The sequence below is a fragment of the Brachionichthys hirsutus genome, unplaced genomic scaffold (assembly GCF_040956055.1).
Source record: "Brachionichthys hirsutus isolate HB-005 unplaced genomic scaffold, CSIRO-AGI_Bhir_v1 contig_816, whole genome shotgun sequence".
NCBI lineage: Eukaryota > Metazoa > Chordata > Actinopteri > Lophiiformes > Brachionichthyidae > Brachionichthys > Brachionichthys hirsutus.
This window is the reverse complement of record NW_027181127.1, coordinates 3055-13006: the sequence shown is the minus strand read 5'-3', so window position 1 is coordinate 13006 and position 9952 is coordinate 3055. Positions and strand designations below refer to the sequence as shown.

At 54.5% G+C, this 9952-nt stretch overlaps 1 protein-coding gene across 2 annotated transcripts; it reads right to left on the bottom strand.

Annotated features, from left to right (window-relative positions):
- Window positions 1–11: 11 nt before the first annotated feature.
- Window positions 12–8605, bottom strand: LOC137917302 (LIM domain-binding protein 3-like). 2 transcript variants are annotated; one of them, XM_068760112.1, is made up of 11 exons: window positions 8418–8605; window positions 6692–6843; window positions 6217–6289; window positions 4110–4132; window positions 3496–3678; window positions 1503–1660; window positions 1050–1419; window positions 792–972; window positions 448–568; window positions 235–350; window positions 12–150 (listed from the first exon to the last, which is right to left on the bottom strand). In XM_068760112.1, exons 1-11 carry the CDS (start codon window positions 8511–8513, stop codon window positions 61–63), a joined length of 1563 nt encoding a protein of 520 aa, XP_068616213.1. In that variant the 5' UTR covers window positions 8514–8605; the 3' UTR covers window positions 12–60. The 2 variants fall into 2 exon arrangements, with proteins under 2 accessions (XP_068616213.1, XP_068616214.1); XM_068760113.1 differs by having other exon boundaries at window positions 3496–3675.
- Between the last annotated feature and the right edge of the window lie 1347 nt (window positions 8606–9952).

Below are 9952 nucleotides of genomic sequence, written 5' to 3'. Positions count from 1 at the left end.
TCAACCATCCGATCACAAAACACCAGAGCGTAGCTAGCGTGACGCCGCTCGCCATGCGGCCTACACGTTGATGGCGTGGGCGTGCTTCTTGCACAGAGGCTTGTCCTTCTTCGAGTAGAACGGCTGGCCCTCCAGGTTGATGTGGCAAACCTGCAGCCGGAGGAGACGACGCTGCGTTTCTGCGTTTAGCGTTAAAGCGTGCCCGTGTGAGCACTTCCTGTTTCTGCCTCTTACCGCGCAGACGAAGCAGGTGTCGTGCCAGGTGTGACCCAGAGCTTCGATGAACTTGTCGCCAGCTTCGACCGGGAAGTCGCAGCCGTGGCATTTCGTGCTGAAGAGGGCGACATAATCTGGGGGGGCAGACAGAGAGGGACTTTACGAGCTCATTCTGACGGACTGACCTTTAACCCCCCCCCCCCCCCCCCGCGGTTTGTCAGAACCTCATACCCTTCTCGCAGTACGGTTCTCCGTCTTCCATGTGGAAGAGGCTGTTGCCGAAGGGTTTCCCGCAGGAGGCGCACACGAAGCAGGTGGTGTGCCACGTCTGGCGCAGAGCGTGCATCACTTCCTGGAAGAACGCCGAACAGCAGGCGGGAGCAAAGGTCACACGTATGTAGCACGTAGCATGTGGCTAAAGGGTCAGGCTCAAACAGACTCGAATGTCTTTCATCCGTCCGCCCTGAGAGCGTCCGGTGCTAGCGGCGACGTCACCGTCGGCGCGGAGCCTCGTAGGCCATGCGCTCCCCGCAGCCTGTCCTAAGGTAAGCGGGTGTACAGGTGGAGCATCTCACCCCCATGACCTTGGTGCTGCAGCGGGCGCAGGTGGGAGCGAAGAACTCCTCGTAGCAGTTCTCACAGTAGACGTTGTTCTGCTCCTCCACGAAGCTGACGTCGGCCAGAGACATGTGGCAATAGTGACAGTGGAACTCCTCGGGGTGCCAGGATCGGCCGAGGGCCACCAGGAAGGGGCCCCTGGAGCCAACAACAACACCGGCGGGTCGGTACCGTCCGTCCGGAGCCTATTCTACGACGACGCGGGTGCTCGTTACCTGATGACGCTGTTGCAAGCTCCACACAGAGGCGTACGGCTGCTGGCTGCAAACCTCTCTGCCCTTTGAGCCACGCCCCTTGCCACAGGAGAGAAAGGGGCAGGGCTTGGGGTTATTGGGGCGGGACTGGGAACCGCAGGTGTGGCAGCGGAAGGGTTGGGGATATATGCTGGTGGTGGCGGAGCAGCCTGGGGCAGCGGTTGCACCTTAATGGCGGTGGTCGTCTTACTTGGGTCAAACTTGTCAGCAAAGGTGGGGTCAGCTACCCACGGGGGCCTGTGGGCCGAGGAATGAGTAGGTGGGGCAGAGGCTGGAGGGTGGGGCGGTGCTCGGACGGGAGCAGGAGCAGGAGGAGGTGCAGGAGCAGAGGCTGGAGGTGAAGGAAACCATTACCCCCCCGTGGACCTGCAGGTAAGACCCCCCCCCCCCCCCCCCGACCATGTGGGTTCTCACCTGGCTGGGAGGGGTAGATGCAGGCGGTGCTGACTGCCTTGGGAGGGGCGGAGCCAAGAGGGATCTGAATGGAGCTTTGTTGTGTGGGGGGCTGCTGGTACTGCTGTGGGGGCGGGGCTTGTGGAGCCTGATGCATTGCCGGAGGCTGGTTGTAGTGGCTGGGCGGAAACACGGTCGACTCGTTACTGCTTCAAACTGAAATACGCGGTTTATTTCTACAGCCAATGAAACGTGACACCATGACGTCGACATCCTGTAGACACGCCCATTTACCTCAAACGCCTGCTCTCACCACGCAGTGACATCAAGCAATGCGGAGACTCACCTGACCGGGGCGGAGCGTTTGAGAAAGGGAAAAGAAAAAAAGGTCCTAATAATAGTTAGCAGCTAGTAGCACTGAGAGCTGATTGGTTACCTCTGAGGGGTGGCGGAGGCATCAGAAGCTGGAGCATGCTCAGTATGGCTACGGTACAGCCACGCACACACACACACACACACACACCAGGTGTAGGAGTGTACACACCTGTCAGTGTAGCAGGTAAAGGAAGCGCTTGTTGCTGCTCTGTGATTTGACTCCACATTTCTTTGCACCCATTAAACCGGTTCACGTTGAAACTGTGATGTCATAACGATGACAGACGATGTAATGACACACGAGGTGATGCTCAGGTGATGCTCAGGTGACGCTGCACCTGCTGCAGCATTTCAGCTAGCTCCATCGTGGGCCTACACCTACCGCATTGATCTCACCCAATACGATCCCAGAAAGAGAAACACTCCCTCGTTGACTGTAAATGATGTTGTATTAACTTTGTTTTCTTTGCCACATTGGTAGCGAGTAGAGGTGAGAGGTGTGGCCACGTGTTTGGGGGGGGCGTGGCAGAGTGCGCAGGTGAGAAGCCTGGTGAGGGGGTGGGCTCAGCAGCAGCTTTCTAACGGAGCTCTGCTGCCTACCTGCTCCTCCTCGGTGCTTCCTCCTGTTCCTCTACCGTTGCTGAAACAGACAGGAAACAGGAGGCGCCGTCAGAACCCAGTTAGAATCAAACATCTGAGATGAACGCGCTCAGGACACTCACTGGACTCGGTTCTGGTCATGTGGGCTAGGACCCGGAAGGACTTGGACTGCATGTTGGCGCTGCGGCGGTCTCTCTCAGCCAGGTCCAGCTCCGTCTCTGCTCTCTGGACGGCCTGATAGACGGGGGAGCTGCTGTCTACCAGATGATCCCTACCTGGGATAATACTGCAACCACAGACAGGGGGCGCCAAACCCCCGAAAGCCAAACCCGGTCACAGCGACTGGAGAGCATCAGGGACTTAACAGGGACTGTAAAGTTCTCGCTTGGAATAGTTTCAGACGGAACCCGAACCCCGCATCGCCGACCCGATTGTACGATTATCACGGTTTCCATGACGACGTGTAATTGTAGTATTTTGATGATGGAGATGATGACGTCATCAGATGGATGCAACGGTTGGCTCTGATTGGCTGGTGTTGTGAATGAGAGAATTGTTTTTTTTAATCTTTATGTGGAGGAGAGGAATCAGAACATTCAGTTTCCCATCAGGACCAGTAACACCAGTTTGTGTCTGTCGGTGGCTTCGTCTTTACCACGGGGGACAACATGCAGACATCGCCACGCCACGCCACGCCACGCCACGCCACGCCACGCAAACGCCACGCGGTTAGTGTACGAAGACACAGCAAACAATCCAGCAGCATCGATCTGCACGAAGGTCATGCCGCTGATGTCCAGCAGAGGGCAGCAGAACGCCACAGTGGTTGAACACTGCAGTCATTCCAGTACATAGTACACATCCTGTTTAGGGAGGGGGCGGAGCCTCTCCCAATTTGGTCAATGGTTGTTAAAGCTTTTACCAGAAGGTATATTTCTATTAACTTTTAAGGCGATGAGGAGGAGAAAACAGGAGGTGTCTGAGGAGAGGCGGGTCCATTGCTGAGGAAGAGGAGGGCGGCGGTGACGGGCGCTCTTACCCTGCGTCAGGCGCCGTTCCCTGCGTTTGCCCCGCGATGGCGTCCATGATGGACTCCTGTGAGTATATGCTAATGGGCGTGTTGTACTGGGCGTGGATGATGGTGGCCTTGCCGCCGGGGCCTTTCACCTCTATGGGCTTATGCATGGGGGGGGCGGAGTCCAAGGTTCCAGGGGCGAAGCTGCTGACAGGCGGTGAGGAAGAGGAAGAGGAAGGACGGGGCGGAGGAAGAGGTAGAGGTGAAGCTGAGAAACTGGGAGAAGAAAACCATGCTCACAGCAAACAGCCAATCAGATCTGCTTCACGCCTCATTCTCATGCAGCTGTAAACGCCCCCTGGTGGGCGGGGCTACAGCAGATGATGGTCTGGGATGCGGCCTCAGTTTGAAGCCTTAAAGCCGTTCCCTCCTGGACCTCCGTCCCGCAGCGCAACACACACACACACACGCACACGCACGCGCACACACGCACACTCACGCACACGCACACACACGCACGCACGCACACACACGCGCACACACGCACACACGCACAGGCACACGCACACACACACGCACACACACACGCACGCGCACACACACACACACGCACACACACACACACTGAGGATACTAACTTGGGAGCAGCGGGGGTGAAAATCTTTTTTTGACCGGCAGAGAGGAGACAGAGAAGACAGAGACCGTTAGAGGAGTCGTCCTACAGGTGAGGGAGGCGGGGCGGACAGGTAAATGATCCTGACAACAATCTGAGGTTCCCCCCGATGAGACGGCCGAGCTGAGGAGAGACACTTTCACTGTGTGAACCCGGACTGGGTCTTTCATTCCACCGGGAGCCGCCTGCTGGTCCTCAGGTCGACCAGCGACGGCGGCGAAGCAGCAGCTCCAGGTGTGACACACCTGGCTTTAAAGGGGATGGAGATGATTCCTGATTGGTTGAATTCCTGTTCCAACCCACCTGTGAGCTTCCTTGGCGCTGGTACTCGTCTGAATGAGTCGGACCCGTCCTGAAGGAACGTTTGTTTCCGGAGCCGTGTGCGTGTGTGTGTGTGTGTGTGTGCGTGTGTGTGCGTGTGTGCGTGTGTGTGTGCGTGCGTGTTAACAACGCGTGTCCGGAAGGTTCCCTGACCTTTAGCCGCTGCCAGAGGAGCCAACAGGTGTCTGTCCTCTTCAGTGACACAGTAACCCAATCAGATTGAGGACACGCCACAGGCATGCTGGGTAACGCTGGGCTTGCACCCCCCCCCCCCCAGCGATAGCTAGCTTTACCGGATCGTCATTGATGCTATCTTGTGTTAGCGTTACTGTGCTCAGGAGACACTGAATGTTCTGATGTCCCACAGATTGTCCCTTCTGTCCGAAGCTGCGGAGGCTCAGAGAAGCGGTGGACGCATCCGACAACATGGCGGGATGGCGAGGAGCTGGGGGGGGGTCTCAGAGGCAGAGCCGCCAACGCTAATGCTGGGACGCAGAGCGCTAGGCTACATAGCTAAAGCTAGACGCCTGAAGGGAAGACTGTGACAGAGCGTAGCGGAGCATCCAGCGGCTCGAAAGACGGTCGAGACCAAATGCAGGACAGAAGATGGACGTGAAGATTGATCTGTTAGCAGAGCAGCTCTGAGTCTGAGAAACAGCTGGAGAAACATCTGCTCCTCCTCCTCCTCATCATCATCATCATCCAGGTGACGATGGAGTCCACAAACATTTCTAGAGCTCCACACTAGACAGGGTTACACTGTCCCGCTGAACACCTGAAGAAGACAAGACGGGTTTACAACACCTGAAGGAAAAGGACACGCCATTAACCGATGGGCTATGCTAAGCTAAAGCTGTCCGTCTGAGGACCCGTGGATTTTAACCGACAAGTCATTTTCAAACTAGTCTCTTCTTCTTCAGGTGTTTCTAACTCGTCTCCTTCTTGAGGTCTTTTGAAGAACGGAGAAACGTCAGAAATGTTCACCTGAATGTCTCTCGGCGTGAGATCGGGGTGGGAGGGAACCTGAGTTTTTTTTGGGGGGGTGAACTGTTCCTTTAAGTGTTTTGCTCTCGGGCCTCTACATACCCCTCAGGACGACCCGCCTGAACGGCCGCCATCTCCCTCAGAGTCTCCTCTGAGTACAGGCCGATGGGCGAGTTATACTGCGTCCTCTTAGCCGGGCCGAGCGCCACTCTCCCCCCTGGAGAGTCTGCCTCTGCAGGCGTGGAGGGGGCGCTGCAGGTCGACACGCGGCCATTGACCTGCACGGACTGAGGCTTGACATGGAGGAGGCGGGTCGGGGAAGGAGCAGAGAATGTTGAGTAACAGCGATCAATATCTGATCAATATGTCGAAAGAGCAGTCCTGAAGTTAAATCAGAAATATTTCTAAAATCACCAAATCAACAAATTCCATATTTGCCTCCATCTCATTATCGACACCTTTTATAATAATTATTTTAAATATTTTAAGCTCTATTTTTGTGAGGATACTAATATTTTCAGTATAATTATTAGCCTCTATTTTAAGTATTCATTCTGCTCTTTAAACTTTAATCAGCTTGTTTGACAGTGTTTGTGTGTTTGTTTGTGTGTTTGTTTGTGTGTTTGTTTACTAGTTTTGCTTTGGATAAATCTTGGTCAGTTTGTCAGAGATGAAATCCGTCTTAAAATCAGCCGAGAGCACAAATAAAGGCTTTAAGTCTGCAGCGCCAGTCTGATGCAGCAGAAATGCATCATGGGTAAAATTACCTGCTGGTGAGGGATCATGGGGATAGAAGCCATGTCCACCCGTGGCGTCATCATCGGAACAGGCCGCTTCGATCTGCGGGAAGAAATTAAGCTGGTTAATTTTAACAACGGTCAAAATATTTAAGTTTTAATAAGTTTGAAATGAATTTTCAGCTTCATTATAAACTCATCGTGAAATGTTTCATTTTATGGCGACATAAATAAAAACACGTCAACAAAGCAAATATAAATATAAATCAACAGGATCACAACTCTGGAAGCACCAAAGCTAAACTCCTGCAGCCGATAAGCTGTTCCGTGTTCCGTGTTCCGTGTTTCGTGTTCCATGTTCCGCGTTCCGTGTTCCGTGTTCCGTGTTCCGTGTTCCGTGTTCCGTGTTCCGCGTGATTCAGGAGCTTCTATCTGTAAAGGAGGCTTGAGTTTGCGCAGCTTCCTGTCACCGCACTGCTGTCTGTCGACTCTCGGGTGTCCTTACTTGGTCATGGTGAGGGCCAGGTTGTAGGCGGCCATCTTGATCTTGTTCTGGGCCTCCAGGTGGGTCATCCCCTCGGTGGTGACGCCATCGATGGCCACGATGACATCACCCTGGACCAGGTTGCCATGTGCCGCCTTGCTGCCCGGAGTGATCTGTGTGAACACGGACAAACATCCGGCTTAGCTTCACTAAACAGCGCCACCTTGAGCGCATTTAGCTTAGCATCGTTTCTTCTCCCCGTAACAACTTCCTGTTGCTACGACAGTTAGACCCCCCGGCGTGGGATGCAGACCTTGAACACGTTACTACGCCACGCCCGTTTCACCTCCAGTGGGTTCAGACATCAGAATACAGAAACGCAGACGCCATCTGGGCGGGGCTTGTGTCTATATAAATGGGATAGGCAGCCTACGTTCATGTTAGCATGCTAAAGAGACCCCAGTCTGACCCGACTCCAGTCTGAACCGACTCCAATCTGAACCGACTTCAATCTGAACCGACTCCAATCTGAACCGACTTCAATTTGAACCGACTCCAATCTGAACCGACTCCAATCTGAACCGACTTCAATCTGAACCGACTCCAATCTGAACCGACTCCAGTCTGATCCGACTCCAGTCTGATCCGACTCCAATCTGATCCGGCTCCAATCTGATCCGGCTCCAGTCTGAACCGACTCCAGTCTGATCCGACTCCAATCTGATCCGGCTCCAGTCTGAACCGACTCCAATCTGATCCGACTCCAATCTGATCCGACTCCAGTCTGATCCGACTCCAATCTGATCCGGCTCCAGTCTGAACCGACTCCAATCTGATCCGACTCCAATCTGAACCGACTCCAATCTGAACCGACCGATAACGTTGAACTGAAGGTCCGTGTGATTTTAGTGGACCTGGAGTTCGTCAGACACACTGAATGACAGCTGCGGTAACTGATAAGCTCTGTGAGCGCTAGCCGACCTTCAGAAGCTAAAAACAGTCTCCTGCCTGTCGGCGGCCTCGGCAGCTCGCCGCCACACTGCAGGGCAGACCATCGGCAGGAAGTCGCTGGAGGCCGGACTGTCCAGAACCAACATCGGTTGCCCTCAAAACCCGATCCGCTCGGCGCCACAGATCTCTCGGGGTTCCCCGGTGGAAAAGCATTTGGGATTCCCTGATCTGGAGGCTGAATCAGCCCCTGTGGCCCAGCCGGGTCCGGTTACTAGGGGGCTCAGCTTTCACACTGACCGACAGCTCATTAGAGCAGCTCAGAGCGCCACCTGGTGGCCGGAGGTCAGCTGTGGCAGAGAAGAAATCATCTGGAAACATCTCAGACAAATTAGTTTGGTCTAGTTCGGTTAAATATGTTGAAAGCCTCAGAGACTCAACAGAATGACATCACACCCTATCGGAGCCCCAAAGGATGATGGGAAGACACTTCATCAACGCAAGATCAACGCCGCCGCCATGACGGGCCTGAACGCCCCCAAAGACACGACAGAAAATATATGATGGATGCAGGGATGTACATTCCATGCAACAGAACTGCCTGCAGAGCCAACAGAGAAGGTCAAAGGTCAAACCCACTATTGGCTCCTGACAACAGGTGCAGTTCATTCTCCTGTGGATGAGGAAGAGAGAGGAAGAGGTAACCAGCCCCCCGCTCTGGTTTCAGGCTCTACCCCCCCCCCCCCCCCCCCCCCATACTGAGCGGTTGCTGGGGCCCAACCAGCTGTTGCAGTCTTACCCTGGAGATGGTCAGCGGCATGTTGAAGTCCTTCCCCCCCTGCAGCCTGAAGCCCCAGGGCCCGGGGCCGGGCAGCGACACGGTGTAGGCGCTCATTCTTCCAGACGAACACGAGATCCTCACAGGTGGACGGAATAAAAAAAACCACGGCGGCTGGACGGATGGAAGGGACGGCCGGCGGCGAGGATCCTCTGAAAGGACACGGAGAAGGAAATCAAACGGGCGGAGGGAGGAAGAGGAGGAAACAAAACCTGAGCTGGAAGGGAGAAATGTGAGGAATCAAAAGGAGAAAGAAGACGAGAAAAAGAGAAGAGAGGAGGAAGAAGAGGACCTGCCTGCTCGGACGAGCTGAAGAGACAGCCTAAGAATAGATGCCGATGGCGCTGGTGCATTGTGGGGGGCGGAGGGGTGAGGCAGGGTGAGGCAGGGTGGGTGAGGAGGGGGGAGTGGACTAATATGGTGTGAAAGGGGAGACCAGGTATGCCAGGCCTGCCGTGATTCACCGGGGCTAATATAGACCCAACAGATTATTCTAGACCCCCCCCCCCCCCTCACCCTCCATCACCCCCGGTCCCGTTACAGCCGGGGTTTCCCTCAGGCCCAATCAGGGGCAGAGAGAGGAAATGTACCCCCGTGGTGATAAAACCGGATCAGAAAGGTCAAGTCTTAAGAGTCTCCGATAGTGAAAGGTCAGCGGCAGACTGGTGGCCGCGGGTTCCAATCCCCTCAGGGATCACCCCCACCAATCACTACGGCAGGGCGGGGCAACAGTGCCCACTGCTACTGGTTGCTTACTGTGACTGGCTATGTACTGCTACTGGTTGCTTACTGTGACTGGCTGCTAACTGTTACTGGCTATGTACTGCTACTGGCTACTGACTTTTGCAAAGCAGTGGCTGAACATTTCATGTCAACATAACGTTTAGCTACCTTGTGGCTAGCAGGGCAGCTACCTTTAAGATAGCATAGCCCCAGTCTGTTCACTTGACAGCAACGACAGAGCAACTTCTCACTAGAGGACATATTTTTTACTGTTTTACATGAATGTATTATTACTTGAGTGACAAGAAAAATATATTCCGTGAACACCATGTTGTGGTCACCATGGAAACTGATTGCATACAATGTCAGAGGCACAAATGTGTTTAATGCTCATGTCTGCTACTCAGCTTCAGATCTGATCCCAGAGCAGCCTGATCTGCCCGGCCTGTTATATCAGCGGCTAAGTTTAGACGCCTTTGTCCCGCTGAGGAATCCCAGTCCCCGGACGAGCCAATAGGGATTGAACTAACTCACAACCCGAACCTGCTCAGGTTGTCAGCGTCCGTGGACGGGGAGGGCAAAGTCACCCATATTTAACTGAAGTCATCTCACAACAACAAATACAAACCTAAAATTATTCGACTAAAAACACACAGCTCTGACACGTGGATGACCCCTCACCTCGTCGCCCCGCCCAGCTGCAGGGAGACTCCGGGTAGTGAAATCAGCGTACCCTCCGGGCCGCGTGGCGTTTATCTGTCTGGGGTCAGGCC